At 40.5% G+C, this 22,559-nt stretch overlaps 1 protein-coding gene across 6 annotated transcripts in view; it reads left to right on the top strand.

Moving 5' to 3' along the window:
• ripor3 (RIPOR family member 3) overlaps nt 1-20,926 on the top strand; it is a 145,924-nt gene extending 124,998 nt beyond the window's left edge. For 4 of the 6 annotated variants that reach the window (XM_060919155.1, XM_060919153.1, XM_060919154.1 and 1 more), the window contains exons 18-25: nt 845-1,006; nt 1,081-1,239; nt 12,131-12,328; nt 13,989-14,191; nt 14,336-14,419; nt 15,051-15,141; nt 16,648-16,801; nt 19,820-20,926. In XM_060919155.1, the coding sequence (XP_060775138.1) occupies nt 845-1,006; nt 1,081-1,239; nt 12,131-12,328; nt 13,989-14,191; nt 14,336-14,419; nt 15,051-15,141; nt 16,648-16,748 (998 nt within the window). In that variant the 3' untranslated portion in view covers nt 16,749-16,801; nt 19,820-20,926. The remainder of the gene's footprint in view (nt 1-844; nt 1,007-1,080; nt 1,240-12,130; nt 12,329-13,988; nt 14,192-14,335; nt 14,420-15,050; nt 15,142-16,647; nt 16,802-19,819) is intronic. The other 2 variants (XM_060919156.1, XM_060919157.1) reach the window with 1 other exon arrangement.
• Nucleotides 20,927-22,559: the final 1,633 nt, after the last annotated feature.

The following is a 22,559-nucleotide window of genomic DNA, read 5'->3' as shown; positions in this document are numbered from 1 at the left end:
CGACATGTTGCGGGATGGCTTTCTTCAGGTCGGCGTACATGAGCTGGCTGTCAGCAGGGAGCTGCAGTGCTGCAAGATGCACCTTGCCAGTCAGAAGCGGGAGGAGGTGCGCCACATGCTGCTCGAGTGGCCACCCCCACGTTTCGGCCGCTTGCTCGAAGAGAGCGAGAAAAGTTTCTGGATTGTCCTGTGGGCCCATCTTCGTGAGGGCGACATGAGGATGGTCTGCCGTGGTGACAGTCGAAGTCCCTGCCGACGTGAGCAGATGCCGGAATGCCTGGCAATCTTCCTGCTGGGCCAGCATGAAGGCTTCAAAGCGTTGCTCCTTCCGGAGGGCAGTCAGTGCTTGATGCTGGTTCTGCTGGGCAGTAGCGAGGGCATGGATGAGCTCTTTGAATGGGGAGGACTCCATCTGGTGGTTCTCTTCTGTACTCTCGGGTTTTGACACCACTGTAGCAGTCCCTGATGTGGGTGGAGTACAGAAGCACGGTAGGCAGGAGTTGATGTTCTCACACACACACACACACACACACACACACACACACACACACACACACTTTATTTTACTTATTTTCTTAGCTTTTCAGCTTTACTCACTCACGCACAGTCACACACGTGTTCTGGTTGGGAAAGCTCCCCTCTTTCTGCCCTCTCCCTCCTTTTCTATCCTCTGTTACTGCAACACAGACACACAACATTAATTAACCACAGGTGCATTGACCTTGCCACTCACCTTCCCCAGCCCTGCTCTCCATTTATAAACTGATGCTAGGCCATGCCCCTGCTGCCACAAAATGGTAAAAACATTTCAATCTTGTTTTGTTATGACCTGATTTTCCTTTAGTGTGGTCTGGAGCACCAAAGCTGAGAAATGTTATGATGATGTGGGACGAGTGCTGTGGAAGCGCCCCAGCATTTTGCTGCACTGCTGACTCGTTTATCAGGATGCTACGCAGGCGTTTCATTCACAAAGTGAAAGCCAAGTTGCCAGGCCAGGCTGATACAGGTTTCTATTCTATTCTATTTTATTCTATTCCATGGTATTGATTTCAAATTAATTCTCCAACATCTTTCTCCCAGTCTTTGCTCAGTTGTTGCAGCAGGTCCAGTCAAGCTCAATGATGGTTCCACTAACAGTGTGCACAACAGATCTAGTGACTTTGTTTCAATTACATGTCTACCTCAGCTGTTGGAAGGTCACCAACTTTGAGGAACACATCTTTCACATGTCCAGAGAAGGTAAGTTCACAGTGTAGTTTAACACCAAATAGTTTCTAAGTAGAAAGATAACTTTTGGTGTGCTTTTGGAGAAACAAGATATACAGTAACAAAATTATGTGCTGAACAACCAAATTGAACTTTCACTGAGGTCCAAACCTTATGTCTTAGAATTATGCTATTGTTAATGCTAAGGCCCGGGGGGAATAAAAAATAAATAATAATAAGAAAGAAAGAATGAAAGAAAGAACCCTCAAAAAAATTTAGGGTAGGATGGTCAGTTTTGTTTTTGTTTCCAAATTTTTACTTTCTTTCAGAACCATATTAAATTGGTATGTACAAACAATTTGATGTTACTAAATTGAGTTGTGATGCAAGAAATTTTCTTATAATTATATGCATGAGTATGGTATGTTTCTGATTTTTTTTTATCAGTTTTTATATGGTTATGACTGAAAAGTTTTTCATGCAGGTGAAGTGGACGTTAAATATTGCATGTGTTTTTGTTATGTTTGTCACCATTTTGCCAAGTTGGTTTTCCACTAGAATCATATTGAACTCCTGTATGCCATCACTATAATCACATGGTACTTCAAATATGGCTACGCCCATACCTGCGATCGTTTCTGAGCAGTGGTAATAGTTTTCAATCATTTGCAATGCATGAAACTCTTTAAAAAATGACTGCTTGTATTTCCTTCAATACTTCAGAAATTTCAGGGTTGGGCATATTTATTCAGGGTCAGGCAGGCAACTGGAAACAAACTTTTTTTTTTGAGAGGCCTAATGTTAAGTACCTAAACAGCAGTAACAGCAATCTCTTTAACAAAGTGTGACGTTTGACTTCATTTGCAAGTTTAACATTGTTGTTATAAAAGTATTTTTTAAAACAACTGCTAACATTGTGTGCACAAAGCACTTTACTAGTACATTGGAATATTGCAAGTCTAAAATCATCTATGCACCTTCTGTGCTTAAGACTACACTAAGCTGGGAAATTTTGCTAGGTTGGTGAAAAACTCTATGTGCCAAGTTACTCTGAATTTGGTTAACATTATTTATTATGAACATGAACAAAAAGGGGGGTCTATCAACTGCAGGTGGTATAGACAGACATGGCACACCAGTGACTACTCCAATCATTTCTATTTTAAACTATTACAGAAATTGGCACGAAACTGCAGTTGAAGTTTAACAGATTTGCACAATAATTTAAATAGCAATGTAGCAAGGGCCAAGGAAGAACCCATTAAATTTTGAAGTGTATCCATGTCACGGGGCAGATCCACAAATTTTTCACTTTTGCTAATGTTGCAAGATACAGCATCTTGGATGTCTGTGCTCAACAATGTTATACAACTTAAAATCCAGTAGGTGGCAGTAACATTCCATAGTGGCAAAACAGCTACAATGACTCCATGTCCAGTGGGTTTTTTTTTTCCTTCTGTGCTCTCATGGAAGGCGGTTGCATTTCTCTGCTCTCCTCTCCCTTATTTTCCCTGCTTGTGCTCTTCTGTCTCATCTCATCTGTCTATACTTTTGAGAGACTCTCTCCGCACTGCTCTCCAAACTAAAAAATCATGGAATTGATAAACTGGTCTCTTAACAAAATTGACACAGTTTTCTCGACGAGAAGCCTGGGTTCAGGGGAACCCGCCTGTCCTGCCAGAATGTTTGAGGCTGGCTACACGATGGATGCGTGGGAGCAGTGGCTGGTCGTGTGCCTGGCGATTCTTTCTGTGGAGGACATTGAAGACATCTACCTATTCAGAACCATGATTACAGGACTTTTGCTGATTGGATTAGGCATTGCCCTGGTTTATTGAGGAAATCAGAAAATGGTGACAGCTGTTCAAAGCCCCATAAAGCTGCCCGACATGATTGAAGCTGTGGGCAGAGCTGTCGGCACTCAGACTGTGGCTATTCAGAACTTGAATCGCAACATGGATGACATCATGGAGAAGCTTTCGGCTTTGCAAAGGAAATAGATTGATTTGGAGACCAGAATGGACAAACAGAGTGGTCATGTAAAAGAATGCATCTACTCGCCCCAAGACCAAACAATCCCAATTTTACAACCCTGATTCCAAAAAAGTTGGGACAAAGTACAAATTGTAAATAAAAACGGAATGCAATGATTTACAAATCTCAAAAACTGATATTGTATTCACAATAGAACATAGACAACATATCAAATGTGGAAAGTGAGACATTTTGAAATTTCATGCCAAATATTGGCTCATGTGAAATTTCATGACAGCAACACATCTCAAAAAAAGTTGGGACAGGGGCAATAAGAGGCTGGAAAAGTTAAAGGTACAAAAAAGGAACAGCTGGAAGACCAAATTGCAACTCAATTGGCAATAGGTCATTAACATGACTGGGTATAAAAAGAGCATCTTGGTGTGGCAGCGGCTCTCAGAAGTAAAGATGGGAAGAGGATCACCAATCCCCCTAATTCTGCGCTGACAAATAGTGGCGCAATATCAGAAAAGAGTCCGACAGTGTAAAATTGCAAAGAATTTGAACATATCATCTACAGTGCATAATATCATCAAAAGATTCAGAGAATCTGGAAGAATCTCTGTGCGTAAGGGTCAAGGCCGGAAAACCATACTGGGTGCCCATGATGTTCAGGCCCTTAGACGGCACTGCATCACATACAGGCATGCTTCTGTATTGGAAATCACAAAATGGGCTCAGGAATATTTCCAGAGAACATTATCTGTGAACACAATTCACCGTGCCATCTGCCGTTGCCAGCTAAAACTCTATAGTTCAAAGAAGAAGCCGTATCTAAACATGATCCAGAAGCGCAGACATCTTCTCTGGGCCAAGGCTCATTTAAAATGCACTGTGGCAAAGTGGAAAACTGTTCTGTGGTCAGACGAATCAAAATTTGAAGTTCTTTATGGAAATCAGGGACGCCGTGTCATTCGGACTAAAGAGGAGAAGGACTACCCAAGTTGTTATCAGCGCTCAGTTTAGAAGCCTGCATCTCTGATGGTATGGGGTTGCATTAGTGCGTGTGGCATGGGCAGCTTACACATCTGGAAAGACACCATCAATGTTGAAAGGTATATCAAAGTTCTAGAGCAACATATGCTCCCATCCAGATGACGTCTCTTTCAGGGAAGACCTTGCATTTTCCAACATGACAATGCCAAACCACATACTGCATCAATTACAGCATCATGGTTGCATAGAAGAAGGATCCGGGTACTGAACTTGCCAGCCTGCAGTCCAGATCTTTCACCCATAGAAAACATTTGGTGCATCATAAAACAGAAGATAGGACAAAAAAGACCTAAGAAAATTGAGCAACTAGAATCCTACATTAGAGAAGAATGGGTTAACATTCCTATCCCTAAACTTGAGCAACTTGTCTCCTCAGTCCCCAGACATTTACAGACTGTTGTAAAGAGAAAAGGGGATGTCTCACAGTGGTAACCATGGCCTTGTCCCAACTTTTTTGAGATGTGTTGTTGTCATGAAATTTAAAATCACCTAATTTTTCTCTTTAAATGATACATTTTCTCAGTTTAAACATTTGATATGTCCTCTATATTCTATTCTGAATAAAATATGGAATTTTGAAACTTCCACATCATTGCATTCCATTTTTATTTACAATTTGTACTTTGTCCCAACTTTTTTGGAATTGGGGTGGTATCTGCTTTTGGCTTCCTCAGACAGCACTGGCCTCGGCCAAGGCCGTTGCTGGGACAACATCTCCCCCTGAAGGTCACTGCTGTGAGACGCTCTCGCATTCCTTCCCCCACTTCCTGCGGTCGCCGCTTTTACCCCCAGTGTGACAAGCGGGTGTGTGACCAGCGCCATCATGGCTGCAAGAACAGATGGCTGCTTGCTTGCGCTGGGCTACCTCTACCTCCTCCCCTCCCCCCACCCCTGATCGCCCCTCTCAAGTCCCAAGTTTTCATGTTGTAAAATGTACTTGTGTTATTTTGTGCTTATGTGCTGAGGTGTTTTTTTAATGTTCCCACACTGTACTCCTCACAGGAGCATAGTGTGGGGGTTGCTTTTTTTCTCCTCCCCTCTCCTCATGTTACTCTGTATTTTTTCTTTTCATCCCTGTCTTCCTGTCCTGTCTACTCCCCCTCTGTCAATTGTGTGTGTGTATGTACGGACAGGTTGATGGTCAATTTCGCTGGTACTTGTGACTAGTGATAATAAAGGGTTCATTCATTCATTCATTCATTCATTCATAGCATTGCTACAAATAGTGGCATTACTAGTTTAACTACATTTCTCAGTAGCATGGTGGTAATGTCACTATTTTCTGAATCAAATAGCTTTTCAGTATTGAAGCTCCTTTATTGACCAAGTAGTATGGTAGCATCCACACAAGCTACATTTTCGAAAGGTATTTCTCAAGCTCAAGCACAGCTAATCTTTCTGCTGCTGTCTGAAATAAAATTAAGGATCAGTATGTGACACCACCACCATACATGAACGTATATGTGTAGCCACATATGCAATTCTGTATGACAGTGGTATCACATACCAGTCTTTGGGCTGATGCCTATGATATGAGTATAAGGGAATACAGATATACAGTACAAGCTTGAGTTTACTTGATGGAAAGATGGCAGAGGGAACCTGTAATGCTGAGGTCAGAGAGGAACTGATCCAGAAGGCATTGCCATGGCTGTACCTAGAGAAATAGTTTAGCTGAAACTACAGAGAAAAATTATGTGTTCCAGTGCTCACAAACACACGTCTTCTTTGAGCTGTTCAAGCACGTCACGGAGGCGAGCTCACGGCCAACCTCACAGTGGGCAGCTTGACTACTGCCTCTCCTGTCAGGGGAAGCCCAGCTTGTGGCTCAACAGCTCCCGGCCACCACCATGCTGGAGTACCCCCTCCTGAAGCGTGCCATCCTACAGCAAGTTGGCTGTGGCCCAGAAGAGCAGTGCCAGTGCTTCTGCTCTCTGGCTTACGGTGAACTGGGCCAGCCATTCATGTTCTCCCAACAGCTCCAAGATGCCTTCTGGCCAGCGAGAGCAACATTGAAACCATCATTGAGTGAGTGACACTGGAGCAGTTTGTTGCTTAGCTGCTGAGCAGGATGTCAGCTTGGGTCCAGTGTCACTGAACGACGTCGCTGGAGGAAGTGGTCCAACTGGCTGAGGATCATCTATTGGCATATCTGGAAGCAGGCTCTGTTACAACTCCCTCTCTTTCTCAATCACTTTCACTTTCTCCTTCCCCCTCTCCTCACCCCTCCCCTATCCCAGCCCCATGGAAAGAGGGGCCAACTCCCCCAAAATATGCTCCCCGCACCCATGTCTAGCCTCGTGTTTCCACTTTCCCTTCTCCTTCTGTGTCTGTGCCACCATTAACCCCCTCTCTCTCTCCACAGATGAACTCATCCATACCCACCAGAACCGAGAGCGACCTCGGGCAGGTCTGTAGGTGTGGAGGGAAGGCAGGGAATCAGTGCCTCTGCAAGGAGGCGGGGCTTCTGATTTGTGTTCCCGATGCACCTCACGCTTCCCCTGATCAAGTGGGGGCATACAGGCTAGCTGTGAGTATTCAAGGGGGTACACATCAGGCTTTGGTGGATTCAGGTTGTAATCAGACCTCCATACATCAAAGCCTGACTTAATGTGGGGCACTGGGAAATGCACATTTGGTGAAGGTGTGCACGGTGATGGACACAAATGTCCACTGATGCCCATCACTATCCATGTCTGGGGAGAAAAACATAGCATAGAGACCACAGTTAGTCTGAGTCTCACTCACCCACTGATCCTGGGAACTGATTGGCTGGCGTTTAAAACATTAATGAAACAAATAGTAGTGGGTGAGTCCTACAGTAACACATCATGGGGGGATCCTGCTGCAACATTGACTGGGGAGGCGGTCCCAGGGCCGTCTGTGTCAGCTCTGCATCATGATGACACAGAGAGTGGGGAGAGCCCTCCTCCCTCTCTGGGAAATCCCTTAAGGGACTTCCCATTGGAGCAGGCATGTGCTGAGTCACTGAGACACGCTTTTGACCAAGTGAAAGTAATTGATGGCCAAATCCTCCAGCCTAACGTTGCGCTTTCCTTCCCACACTTTTCTATTATTAAGGATAGGCTGTTTTAATTGATGCAGGACACTCAAACTAAAGAAAAGATAACACAGTTGTTGGTACCAAAGAGCCGCGGGGAACTTTTATTCCATGCGGCTCATCATAATGCTATGGCTGGGCATTTGGGGCAGGATAAAACATTAAATCGTCTCATGGTCCATTTCTATTGGCCAGGGATTTGCACTGATGTCCGCAGGTGGTGTGCAGCATGTCGCAAATGCCAGCTGGTAAATTGAGTGGCCACAGCAAAAGCACCATTACACCCATTGCCACTGATAGAGATCCCCTTCGAAAAAATTGGAATGGATCTCATCGGGCCATTAGATTGATCTGCACATGGGTATTGCTTTGTATTAGTCATTATGGATTATGCAACATGATACCCAGAAGCATTGCCTCTCCACAATATCTCAGCATGCAGTGTTGCGGAGGCACTCTTCTGCATTATCTCCTGAGTCGGGATTCTGAAAGAAATCCTGACTGATCAAGGCACTATGTTTGTCACACAGACCCTTGGTGAAAAATAAATGTGCTAACTGTATTAAAATTTAGCATACTTTTGTGTACTTGAAGCCACACTAATCATCAATATACTTCAAGTGTGTTTATGATTAGTTAACTTGAGGCATGCTATTTTGGAACAACTAATTTTGTACTAAATATATTTTAATTGTAAATAAATTGTAGAAAAGTGCAACTTGAAGTGTATTTAGTGTACTTTTATGTGCTAAATTACACAACTTTCACTTAAAGTATATTTTAGTATAATATATTTCTATAAAGTGTAATATAGTATAATTATTTTAAAGTGTGTTAAGTGTTAGCGTGAAAGCATGATGTTAGTATACTTTTTATATATTTACAAAAAGTACAATTTGTGTAAGTACATTTTCAATATACTATTGAAAATATGAATATACTTTAAATACAATAAAGTACATTTATTTTTCACCAGGGACTGCACAAATTATACGAATTATTAGGGATTAAATCAATTCATACTAGTGTTTATCATCCACAAATGGATGGGCTGGTTGAACCATTTAACTAAACACTTAAGAACATGATTTGTAAGTTCATTCATGGGGATGCTAAAAATTGGGACAGGTGGCTCGACCCTCTGTTGTTTGCAGTGTGCAAGGTCCCACAAGCCTCCACCAGGTTTTCCCCTTTTGAATTGCTGTATGGGCGCAAGCCCCATGGTATCTTAGACATCATTAAAGAAAATTGGGAGGAGGGGCCTTCTTAAAGTAAAAATGAAATTCAGTATGTTCTTGACCTGAGAGCAAAAGTCCATGCACTGAGTTACATAACCCAGGAGAATTTGCTACAGGCTCAAGAACGTCAAGCTTACCTGTACAAGACAGGGACACAGCTAAGGTAATTTGTGCTGGGAGGTAAAGTCCTCATTTTACTGCCCACCTCAAGTTCAAAATTGCTCGCCAAGTGGCAAGGGCCCTTTGAGGTTACATGGTGAATTGGTGAGGTCAACTATGAGGTCAAACAGCCAGATGGGGTGACACGTCAAATTTACCAACTCAATCTCCTGAAACTGTGGAGAAAGGAGGTTCCTGTGGTTCTAGTGACAGTAATTCCAAAGAGGGCAGAGCTGGGACCGGAGGTAAGTCCAAAAAGCATGGTCCAATTTACCCTGGTCCCTTGTGGAGACCACCCCTCACTGTTCCAGAGAGCACAGGTAATTAGGTTGCAGGAGGAATTATCTGATGTGTTCTCAGCTCTCCCTGGTCACACTAACCTCATAGAACACCACATTGAGCCTCCCCCAGGGGTGGTGGTGGTGAGCCAACTGTATCAGCTCCCAGAACACAAGAAAAATGTGGTTTGGGATGAACTTCAGGCTATGCTTAAGATGGGAGTAATTGAGGAGTTGCACAGCGACTGGAGCAACCCAGTGGTCTTGGTTCCCAAGACCGATGGGTTGGTCCGGTTCTGTGTAGACTATAGAAAAGTCAATGTGGTGTCTAAATTTGATGCATATCCAATGCCCTGCACTGATGAACTAAAGGCAGTTTTGTGTGGGGGCCTGCTGTTGCATTCTCCTGACTTTTCTCTCCCTTTCATTTTACAGCCTGATACATCAGACAGAGGGTTGGGGGCCGTTTTGTCCCAGGTGGTGGAGAGGGAGTAGTGTCTGATGCTGTACATCAGCCACAAGCTCTCCATGTGAGAGTCAAAGTACAGCACAATAGAGAAGGAGTGTCTGGCCATCAAGTGGGTGGTCCTCACTCTCCAATACTACCTGCTAGGATCCCTATTCACCCTCTGTTCTGACCATGCCCCGTTCCAGTGGCTCCACCACATGAAGGATGCCAATGTGCAGATCACTTGTTGGTATCTGGCCCTTCAACCCTTTAAATTCAAGGTGGTCCACAGGCCGGGGGCACAGATGGTGGTGGCAGATGATAATGGGGTCTGCTTCAGGCTGGATGGCTCCCTGGCCTGAGTCAGATAGTGGGGTAAGTGGCAGTGGGGGGCATGGTTGAGTGTTGGCTGGAGAGGAGGCAGGTTGAATCAGCAGGTAACATGGGATGAGGTGCACCTGTGTCAAATTACTGGCTGTCTATTAACCTGTGTCTCTGTGTGTATTTCAGACAGTCAGGAATGAGAGAGAACACTGTGACACCCCATCGCATGTGTGTTTAGTGTGTTTGTGTCATGCAAAGTCACTGAAAAGTGAGCCCAATAAAAGCAGATTCACCTGTTCTGAAGCCTGCTTCCCATTCCTCTGTTTTCCAAAGTTAGAAAGCTGTTACAACATGTTTGCTTGTTTTTGTTGCGAAATTAGTTTTAAAGCAGTGAGAGTAATGATCACTGGTTATTGTTTCATAAACAAATGAACTTCAACATTTTTTAAACTGTGTAACTGTTTGACTAACAGTTATATTGATCACTGAGATAGCATTGACTGGGCATGAAGTTGGTTAAATAAATAAATAAATAAATAAATAAATAAAACAGTAGCTTCTGATTACTGGCATTTGCCATGCTGTTGTAGCTTAGCTTGCTATGTTTCTTCAGTGTAGTGAAGCTTCATTTAATGTAGGATACCTGCTAGCGTAACTCACTACTTTTTCCACATAGCTTGCCCAACACTATCCATATCACAATCCACATTCACAGGTTGTAATAATCTTCTGGGATATACATGTAAGCTAGTCACTCAAACGTAATACAGAAAGCAGTCATCATCGAGCACTCGGGAAAAGTGGTTTCAAAATATGCCTTAATGTGAAACAAACAGGCTGAAGAATCATTGGCAGTAAGTATGACTCATTAGGGGAGACACAGTTGTAATAAAGTGGTTGTGGTTGCAGATTTGCATATCATAGCAGTGTTGACTACTGTCCTTGGCAGTAGTCTGCCCTCTCCAAGTGCCCATTCAGTTTTATTATATGGTAGCAACTTGCAACTGTAACAGGCAGAACACAGACACTGACCCAGGAACTAGAGGAAAAATTCAGTGCACTTTCATTTTATTATCTGGAGAAGGGGAAGAGAAGAAGGGGAGTGCAGGAGGAAAGTGCCCAGGGCTCAGCCAGCAGTGAGCAGTGGTCAGGTAGTATGAAGCTGGCGTGCTGTGGGTGCTCTCAGCGATTCAGCATTGGAAGCAGTCTTGAGCGTCTTGCTGTAGTGTCTTCTCTGGAGCTCTCTGTAGGACAGTAGAGAAGAATTAGTTTCATGCTCATGAGCAGAGAACATACACTGAGAGAGAGGAAGAAAGAGCACCCTTTGTACTCCCCTGAAGCTGCTGGAGAGCAAAGAGTGGCTCTTCTTTAATTCACCGCAACTCTTGCAAGCCCCACCCTGTGGCTCCATGCTCTTTGGCTGTCCAAAACAGCGAGTGGGAGAGTGGGAACATGAGGAGCAGTCTTCTCAAGTGGGGCAATGCAGGAGCCCCCACCACAATAGCTATACTTTATTATATTTGCCTTGTATGTGAAAAAGTTTACCTGAATGAAAACATTAGTTTTTTTATGTCTATGCCAGAATTGGTGTCTAACTACATTTACCAAACTGCCTCACAACCTACAAACATCGCCACCAGAAACTTCAGTTCCCAACACTAGGGAACACTATGATTATGCCTGTCCTAGTGTTTACTGGTCGCCTGACTTTTGCCTGTTCTATGACTGATTTTTGTCTCACATTTTGGAATTGTTTATCTGCCTGTAATAAAATGCTTTTTGTAAATGTATGCACTTCTACCACCATGACAGAATACTTCTCCTTTCCTATACAACTGCTCCAAAATGGACAAAATTATCCCAGAGGGGGTGGCACAGTGGTGCAGTGGTTAGCACCGTTACCTCACAGCAAGAAGGTTCTGGGTTTGAACCTTGTGGCCAACTGGGGCCTTTCTGTGCAGAGTTTGCATGTTCTCCCTGTACTTGTATGGGTTTCCTCTGAGTGTTCTGGTTTCCTCCGACAGTCCAAAGATATGTGAATTGGGTCAACTGACTACTCTAGATTGCCCATAGGTGTGAATGTTAGTGGTTGTTCATCTCTGTGTTAGCCCTGTGATAGATTGGTGACCTGTCCAGGGTGTACCCTGCCTCCCACCCAAAATCAGCTGGGATTGCCTCCAGCTCCCCCTCCCCCCCAAACTCTGATGGAAAGTGGTATAGAAGATGGATGGATGAATGATCACAGAGGAAAAACCATCTTCTCACACAGGCTATGGAGATTGGTCAAACTAAACTCCACATTACAGAATATCAAAGATGACAACATGAAGGGCTGTGTTTCTACTGTGGCAATTCTAAATAATGTTCAGAATGCCCTCACTTCCAGAATTCCACACAGAATTCTCCTCTTCCAGAAAAAGCCAACCCACTCACTCCGCCTCTTCTTCTCTTTCGGAAAAAGCCAACCCACTCACTCTGCCTCTTCTCCTCTTTCGGAAAAAGCCAACCCACTCGCTCCGCCTCTTCTCCTCTTCTGGAAAAAGTCAATCCACTCTCTCCACCTCTTCTCCTCTCTTGGAAAAAGGTAAAAACTTCTTCCTGAACCAGTCCCATTGTTACAGTTCACTGCACAACACTAAGGCATGTTTTTTCTTTGGAAATTCCCAAACGCACGTCTGCACTCAAGCCGAACGGCAATGCAAGTAAACGGAAATGGACTCAACTCAAGCGGTTTGTTTGTCTTGAATGACATCACGTGCTGAGTGGTCACGAAAATTGCCGAACAGAAATTCGCCGTGAGCCACACTAACTTATTTTAATTATTACTTATTAACAATACTTCTTGGGACCAGAAGAAAATTACAGAGGGTTTTTTTTTTAAACATATAAGGTTTCAAATCTGCATAAATTGAAAACCATTGCCTATGATCTTTAAGGTCAGGACTTTGACTTGGCCATTCCAAAACATTAACTTTTATTCTTCTTTAACCATTCTTTTGTAGAACAGCTTGTGTGCTTAGGGTTGTTGTCTTGCTGCATGACCCACCTTCTCTTGAGATTCAGTTCATGGACAGATGTCCTGACATTTTCCTTTAGAATTTGCTGGTATAATTCAGAATTCATTGTTCCATCAATGATGGCAAGCCATCCTGGCCCAGATGCAGCAAAACAGGCCCAAACCATGATACTACCACCACCATGTTTCACAGATGGGATAAGGTTATTATGCTGAAATGCAGTGTTTTCCTTTCTTCAAAGATAACGCTTCTCATTTAAACCAAAAAGTTCTATTTTGGTCTCATCTGTCCACAAAACATTTTTTCCAATAGCCTTCTGGCTTGTCCATGTGATCTTTAGAAAACTGCAGATGAGCAGCAATGTTCTTTTTGGAGAGCAGTGGCTTTCTCCTTGCAACCTTGTCTTGCACACCATTGTTGTTCAGTGTTCTCCTGATGGTGGACGCATGAACATTAACATTAGCCAATGTCAGAGAGGCCTTCAGTTGCTTAGAAGTTACCCTGGGCTCCTTTGTGACCCCACTGACTATTACACGCCTTGCTCTTGGAGTGATCTTTGTTGGTTGACCACTCCTGGGAGGGTAACAATGGTCTTGAATTTCCTCCATTTGTACACAATCTGTCTGACTGTGGATTGGTGGAGTCCAAACTCTTTAGAGATGGTTTTGTAATCTTTTCCAGCCTGATGAGCATCAACAACGCTTTTTCTGAGGTCCTCAGAAATGTCCTTTGTTCGTGCCATGATACACTTCCACAAACGTGTTGTGAAGATCAGACTTTGATAGATCCCTGTGCTTTAAATAAAACAGGGTGCCCACTCACACCTGATTGTCATCCCATTGATTGAAAACACCTGACTCTAATTTCACCTTCAAATTAACTGCTAATCCTAGAGGTTCACATACTTTTGCCACTCACAGATATGTAATATTGGATCATTTTCCTCAATAAATAAACAACCAAGTATAATTTTGTCTCATTTGTTTAACTGGGTTCTTTTTATCTACTTTTAGGACTTGTGTGAAAATCTGATTATGTTTTAGGTCATATTTATGCAGAAATATAGAAAATTCTAAAGGGTTCAGAAACTTTCAAGCACCACTGTACATATGTCTCATATTCCATGTATGTTGATATTCATGGTTTATTTGCAAAGCATCCAAATGTACATATTTAAAGGAAGAATATCTTGTTTTATGTCTGCCCCCCACCGTTTATCTGTTTCAGTGTATCTAGTATCATGTCTAGAGACCCCAAAGAGGAGGAGGGTTCTCAAGAAGATGAATGGACGGAGGATCTCAGAATTGCAACCAATGGGAAAAACTCTCCAGCTACTGGCCAAGTTACTTACAGATGCTAGTTACAAGGTTGCAGTTTCAGCGACCTCCTGCCTCTGTAGAGCCTCAGGCTATAAGTCCTTTAGGATAAAGGTATTGAATAAGCAACACACAACAACATATGTATTTTCCAAAGTATTCATACTTGTTTATATTTCAAGTTAAGTGCATAAATTGAATTATTTCACTAAAAATATGGACATGTTGCATTTGATTTGGCTATGTTGACCTTGACAGGCTCTAGTTCACTATACATGGCTGTTGAAAGACAATGACATTCAAGTGCAGCAGCAGGCTTGTTTAGCATTGAAATGCTTAAAGGTAAATATTTCTATTTTCATCAAAGTCAGTGCCAAAATTTCTAAGTTATTAAAAATGCTAAAATGATAAAGCCATCTGAGCTGAATGGATGCTCTGAATTGTCATTTCTTTGACATCACAAATATCTAGAAACTAGTTTCATATTGTACAGTTTCAGAATCATTTTGGTAGCACAGCTGATGAATCATGTTTTTGTCAAATTTTTGTCCAAAATGTCCAATTTCTTTGGAAATGAATACAGACCTAGTCGGAATTGCACTGAAATTCTCAAAACTTTCAGAGAAACAATATATTTCTGACAATAATTCCTCATAAAAAATTAAAGTTCTTAGTACCACTAACAACCTCAAATGCATGCTTCTTGCACAGATGATGAAAACTCTACTTGTCCTGTTACAGAGAAGAATCACTGCAAATCAGTAAAAATGTATTCTTACTCGTAACCTTTATCCAGTTACAAAATATGTATATCCTGTTGGAAGTGGTCTGTTAAGGTTATAGTCCTTCTAATTTACTTTATCATTTATTAATGACTGAGATGATCCACCTACAATGACTGGTTCACAAAAAGCTTAGAGTAAGGTTGAGATAGAGATGAGTGAAGATTAAACTTTGTAATCTATGTCTTTAGGCCCTTGAAAGTGCTGACCAGGTAGCAGAGTTGTGGCACTCCACAGATGAAGAGTTAAGGAACACAGCCAGAGAGACCATTATTTCATTTGGTAACCTTTTAACCTGATGCCACAAGTACACCTAGTTGTTTGTTTGTTTGTTTGTTTGTTTGTTTGTTTTTAAGAAGAATTACAAACTATAGTGATGTACAGCATTCTATGCATTCTGATTGAGATGTTCTAATATATTATACCTTATTATCTACACTCAACAAACACTTTATTAGGAACATCTGTACACCTACTCATTCATGCAATTATCTAATCAGCCAATCATGTGGCATAAAATCATGCATATATGGTCCAGCAGCTTCAGGTAATGTTCACATCAACTATTATGTTGAGGGAAAAATGCAATCTCAATTATTTTGACCATAGCACAATTGCTGGTCCCAGACCAACTGGTTTGAGTATTTCTCTAACTGCTGATTTCCTAGAATTTATAACAGTCTCTAGAGTTTACTCAGAATGATTCAGTAAAGAAAAAACATCCACTGAGTAGCAGTTATGTGGACAGAAATGCCTTGTTGATAAGAGAGGTCAACTGAGAAAGGCCAGACTGATTCGAGCTGACAGAAAGGCTACAATAACTTGGAAAACCATCCTGTACAATTGTGGTGAACAGAAAAGCACCTTACCATGAACAACACCTCAAACCTTGAGGCAGATAGGTGACAACAGCAGACAACCACATTGGGTTCCATTTCTGTCAACCAAGAACAGGGAGCTGAGGCTGCAGTAGGCACAGGCTCACCAAAACTGGACAGCTAAAGACTGAAAAAATATAACCTGGTCTGATGAATCTCGATTTCTGCTGAGGCACAGAGATGGTAGGGTAAGAATTTGGTGAAAGTAGCATGAATCCCTGGACCCAACCTGCCTTGTGTCAACAGTCCAGGCTGGTGGAGGTGGTGTAGTGGTGTAGAGAATGTTTTCTTGGCACACATTAAGTTCATCAATGCCAATCAATCAGTCTGACCATGTGCATCCCTTCATGGCCACAATTTACCCATTTTCTAATGGTTAATTCCAGAATGATAATGTACCATGTCACAAAGCAAAAGTTGTCTCAAACTGTTTTCATGAACATGACAATGAGTTCAGTGGCTTTCCCAGTAACCGGATCACCTTTGGGATGTGGTAGAAATGAGATTTGCAGCATGAAAGTGCACCTGAAAATCTGCAGCAATTGTGTGATGCAATCATATCAACATGGACCAGAATCTCAAAGAAATGTTTCTATTATCTTGTGGATTGCACGCCATGAAGAAATGAGGCTGTTTTGACAGCAAAGGGAGGCTCCATTATTAGTATACTGTTTCTAATAAAGTATCCAGTGAGTGTATAATACTTATAATATTACTATCTTATTTATTTTTTAAATGTAATAATAATAATTTGTCCTTAGTTACTTAAAACAGCAATCATAGGACAAATTTTCAATAAACTTTCATGAAATGAAGACAGATTGACTTTATCAATCACAGAACAACATACATTGTATCTTAGTTACATTGATTATGTCTAACATTAACTATACTGACATTTTTATTGCAGGGAAAAAAGGCCACAAAGCCTTCCAGAGAATGGACCAAATCAGCGCACAGTTACAGGAGGAAATTTATAAAAACCTAGAAACAGAAATCACAATCTTCTAGTGATTGTCCAAATGTGGCTAATTCTTTTGCAGCTGATCAGAAGACATCAAGAGGTATAAGCAATTATGAAAAAATGAACAATAAAACTTTTTTTTTTAACTCCAGTAAAATCACACACAATAGCAATTACAGAAAATAGACTTGCATGCAAAAAATATTCAGCACTGAATTAACTCGATGAGCTGAAATGAAATAGCAAGACAGTAATTATTAGTACCTTTGAGTCTCATTTTATTCAGTCCATTTTTGTATGAAACCATTCAAAATATTATTTTAAAAAGTGTGATCTATATATTTAGTAAGTGTAAATATTTTAAAAACAAAGTCTATATAAACTAAATCTAAATACATACAGTACTGTGCAAAAGTCTTAGGCACCCTATTTTTTTCATACAAACATTGTTATAGATTTCTATTTTATGACTTCTACATTAGGGCGGCACGGTGGTGTAGTGGTTAGTGCTATCGCCTCACAGCAAGAAGGTCCGGGTTCGACCCCCGTGGCCGGCGAGGGCCTTTCTGTGCGGAGTTTGCATGTGCTCCCCGTGTCTGCGTGGGTTTCCTCCGGGTGCTCTGGTTTCCCTCACAGTCCAAAGACATGCAGGTTAGGTTAACTGGTGACTCTAAATTGACCGTAGGTGTGAGTGTGAATGGTTGTCTGTGTCTATGTGCCCTTCTACATTATTGAGTCAGTACAAAAACATTTTAGAGTTCCAAACATTAATTTTCCAGCATGAAATTAAATGTTACAGAAAAAAGTTTGTATCTGAGCATCATATTACATAAGAAGCCACTTTTCAGATTAAAAAAGAAAGCATAATGAAGGCAACTGAGCTTTGCTGCAAAATTAAGAAGCAAGTGTGACATAGTGTCCAGAAGAACTGTGGCTAGTCCTGCAAGATGCTTAGTAAAACCTATAGCTCATTTCCTTATAAAACTGCACTAATTGTACCTCAGACTATTTTACTTTTTTAAGCAAAGGGTTGTCTCTCACCAAATATCGACTTTGTTTCATTTATTATGGCTTACTGCTGTTTTTAGTATTTATTTATTTATTTTTTATGTTGAAACTTTTCATTTCATTATTCTTTAAGCCATTTTCGGTCTATAGCATTTCTTTACATGTGCCTAAGACTTTTGCCCAGTACTGTATACATGACCTCTATGACCCCAAATCAGAAAAAGTTGGGAGGGTATGTTGAAATTAAAACTGAAAACAATGAATTGCAAATAATCTTTGATCTGCATTGCAATCAAAACAATACAACAGCATGTTATTTGATGTTTTACCAAATTAATTTTTTTTAATAAACACTTATTTTGTTAAAACAAGAAAAAATGTCTGCACACTTAGATCCTTTTATTCATTAAATTGCCAAGCTTTCGGTCAGAGACCTTCCTCAGGGCACAAACAGATGGAGCATACAACAAACTAATCAATTAAGATTCATTAAGGTGCTCAGTCACACCTACACAGATGAGTTGTAGTCCAAGTGTGGGAGTTGTAGTTTTTCTGTTCTTCCTGGTTTCATATTTCCTCTACCCAAGGTAGCTAGCATTAAATTGACCTCAAATGCACCAATAAAATTACCCACCACAAAAACATCTTTTTACATACAAACTTAAGTACACACACACACACATATAAGCAAGTATAAGTTCAAGATAACTGCATAAACATCAGCAAGAACTTCATAAACTGCAGTTTCAAGACTTAACAAATGGTATACCTCCAATCATAACATAACACTCATGTCAAAATCTACATTTAACCCTTTGGGTTGTAGGGCATCCAATGTATGGATCCAAAACAATTCCCTTTGACATAGCACTTTATTAATGTTCCCACCCCTTAACAATTTAACTTGCTCAATACCCTGAAACCGTAGGGAAGAAACAGGGTGGGCACACTCTACAAAGTGACAAGCCACAGGGTAATTAAGATCAACCCGTCTAATCGAACTCTTATGTTTGCTGATCCTTTGTTTTAAGCTACGTGTAGTTTTTCCCACACAGACCTTATCACAGGGACATCTTAACAAATAAACAACATTCTTTATATTGCATGTAATAAAACCCTTCACATTGTAACTTTTACCAGACCTGGGATGTTTAAAAGTATGAGTCTTATATGTACTGTTACATTGGGCACAGTTGCCACAGGGGTAGTTACCATCCCTCAGGGGTGCTAAGAGTGTTTGAGCAGGAGCAGATCTTATACATGCTTTAACAAGCTTATTCCTGAGGTTGGGACCCCGTCTGGAGACAAACAACGGGGGGTCCTTAAATTTATCCTGGAGTGAAGGATCATCACATATTAAATGCCAATATTTCATGACTTTGTTTTTAATTATGTAGGATTTTGGAGTAAAAGTAAAGTGCTATGTCAAAGGGAATTGTTTTGGATCCATACATTGGATGCCCTACAACCCAAAGGGTTAAATGTAGATTTTGACATGAGTGTTATGTTATGATTGGAGGTATACCATTCGTTAAGTCTTGAAACTGCAGTTTATGAAGTTCTTGCTGATGTTTATGCAGTTATCTTGAACTTACACTTGCTTATGTGTGTGTGTGTGTGTGTGTGTGTGTGTACTTAAGTTTGTATGTAAAAAGATGTTTTTGTGGTGGGTAATTTTATTGGTGCATTTGGGGTCAATTTAATGCTAGCTACCTTGGGTAGAGGAAATATGAAACCAGGAAGAACAGAAAAACTACAACTCCCACACTTGGACTACAACTCATCTGTGTAGGTGTGACTGAGCACCTTAATGAATCTTAATTGATTAGTTTGTTGTATGCTCCATCTGTTTGTGCCCTGAGGAAGGTCTCTGACCGAAAGCTTGGCAATTTAATGAATAAAAGGTTCTAAGTGTGCAGACATTTTTTCTTGTTTTAACAGTCTTTTGGTTTGGTTTTGCACCTTTTCATCGTGAGTGCGGTGTGATTCGTTTAAATAAACACTTATTTAAAATTTTGATTCTTGGAACACATTTAAAAAAAAAACATTTAGGACGGTGAAGCATTTACCACTTTATAATGTTGCCATTCCTTCTCACAACATTTAAAAGATATTTAGGGACTGAAGACAACAAGTGATCTCAGTGTAAGTGCATTACAAGTATTATTTTGTCCCATTCTTCCTTCAAACTGGTCTTAAGGTGTGCAACTGTATGGGATTGTCATGTTTTTTGTTTCAAAATTTGCCTACATCCTCTATTAGGGACAGGGGGTTGTTGAAATATCCCTGGAAAAGATGTCATCTTGAAGGCAGCATACAATATGTTGCTCCAAAAACTAAGTGTACTTTTCTGCATTAATGCTGCCATCACAGCCCTATACTATGACAGACCCTGGCTTTTGGACTTGTTGCCGGTAACAGCCTGGAAGATCCTTTTCGTCTTTGGTCTGGAGTATATGGCAGCCGTTTCATCCTTTGACCTGGGCTACTGATTCGTATGACATTGCATGTTTCCACTGTGTGATGGTCCATCCCAGATGCTTCTGAGCCCTGAGTAATCGAAGGCACTTCTGGACACAGTTAACATGAGGCTTCTTTTTTGCACAGTAAAGTTTCAACTGGCATTTTTGGATGTAACTCTGTATTGTAGTGCTTGACAAAGGTTTGTCAAAGTCATTCCAAGCCCATGGCGTTATATGAGCTAAAGATGAATGTTCTTGATTCGATGCTGTTTCAGGGATCACAGATCACTGGTGTTCAACTTAGGCTTGTGCCCTTTCCTTCTATGCACTGAAATTCCTCCAGATTCCATGAATTGTTTAATGATATTATGCAGCATAGAGGGTGAAATATCCAAATCACATCATATCTTTCTTTGAGAAACATTGTTTTTAAATATTTCAATTATTTTCTCATGCATTTGTTAACAAACTGGAGAGCCTTGGCCCATCTGTGCCTTTTTCTAGATACTGATTTTGTACAAAATTGTGATTACAATCACCTGTTAACATCACCTCTTTCAAATCACATTATTTAATTGTTTTATTTCATTACTAGCCCTACTTTGCTGCCACTCCAACTTTTGTTGGAATCTGTTGCAGGCCTGAAATGCAGGAATGGATGTATACTAACAAATGAAATGAAGTTGACCAGACAAAATGTTTATCTTGGGTTCATACTGTCTGCAATGAAATACAAGTTAAAGTAAATTTAGAAATCACTGCTTTCTTTTATTTTTTATTTGCATTTTCCATAATGTCCCAACTTAGGGCGATATGAGGTCGTACATATAATTTTTAAAGTACTTTTCTACACATTTTATTCAATATGTCCCTCTAAATGAACATAGACAATATGCTTAAGGAAAAAAGTAATTGTTTAAAAGTAGCTGTTTAAGCATGCTGCCACAGGTGGTTATAGTATTACCTACTACGAGCCCATATTTGCCAACCCTCCCGATTTCGGCGGGAGGCTCCCGATTTTAGCCTCTGTCTCCTGCCTCCCGATCGTATTTGTTAAAAACTGGATAATCTCCCGGTTTTGGGAAATCCCTACCGCCAAGTTAAAAATACTCCCGATTATGTCCAGTCAGAATTGCATGAGAAACACTGCTGACGTCAACTGATTTTTAACCAATCAACGAACAGAATGACAGTCACTTCCGTAATGTAGGCTTCACCCAGGCTGTCCGACATTTTTTACAAGCAGTCATTCATCATGGCCACTAAACCTAATACCAAACAGCAAAAATATGAATGCAAATACCAGGTTGCATGGGAGAATGAATGTCCATGGATAAGCAAATGTTCCACCAGCCTGTTACACATTTTAAGGTAAAGATACCTTAAATCAGAATATAATGGACATTTGAGTGTGAAATTAAACTAGTCTTCCATACCATTTCAGAAACAAACTGTACAACTTCTAAAGTGTTCAGTGAAATTTTGCATGACAGAATTTGTTTGGTGAGTGTATTTGAATAGTGTGGTAGTGTCTTAGTGCCATTTTGAATTTATGTTTGAAAGTTTTAAGTGAAAGTTTACAAGTGAATTATCTGGAAAGTGATTGATTTTGATAGAGTTTTGAGGTTTTAAGTGAAAGATTACTAGTGAGTGTATTTTGGTAGTACTAAAATTTTGCATTCGAGTGAATTTCTTTGTGGAGTATATTTTGATAGTATGGTAGTATTTACAGTGCCATTTTTAAATTTTGTTTGAAAACTTTCAAAGTTTGCAAATGAGCAAATTCCTTTGATGCATTCTGACAGGATTTTGATAGTATTTCTAGTGCTTTTTAAAAATTCTGTTGGAAAGTGTTTAGTGAGAGAGATGCATTTTAGTAGTACTAAGACAGTGCAGTATTTATTTAATTGAGTTGTTACTATTTTGGTTAAATCTTAAAATTTTATTTAATTTATATATGATATAGTTCTCTGTATTTTTACATGAGCTTACAGAAGGAAAACACATGATGCAATCCAATAATATTTTCATTCACTGTGACTATTTTAATAAATTATAAACATTCTTCTAAAGCATCACTTGTGTTATTTTCTGTGGGTCTCTGTATGTATACAATATTCAGGCATGAGATTTTTCAGCTAAAAATCTTATTTAAGACTTCCCTTTCACTGTTATTATATTAAAATTCAAGACAAGTATTATTTCAGATTTTTCACTCTGAGCTCTCTCATGCCTGATACATGAATCCCATAACCTATAGTAATTGATAGAGCAATATCAACAATTCAAAAACTCTTTAATTGTATAAATTTCAAATGGTTTGCAATTAATTGGGATCCACTGTTTTTATCATTTCAACTGTGCATCATACCCTCGTCCAACTGAAAA

This window comes from Neoarius graeffei, chromosome 4 (genome assembly GCF_027579695.1).
Source record: "Neoarius graeffei isolate fNeoGra1 chromosome 4, fNeoGra1.pri, whole genome shotgun sequence".
NCBI lineage: Eukaryota > Metazoa > Chordata > Actinopteri > Siluriformes > Ariidae > Neoarius > Neoarius graeffei.
This window is presented reverse-complemented; position numbering and strand designations above follow the sequence as displayed.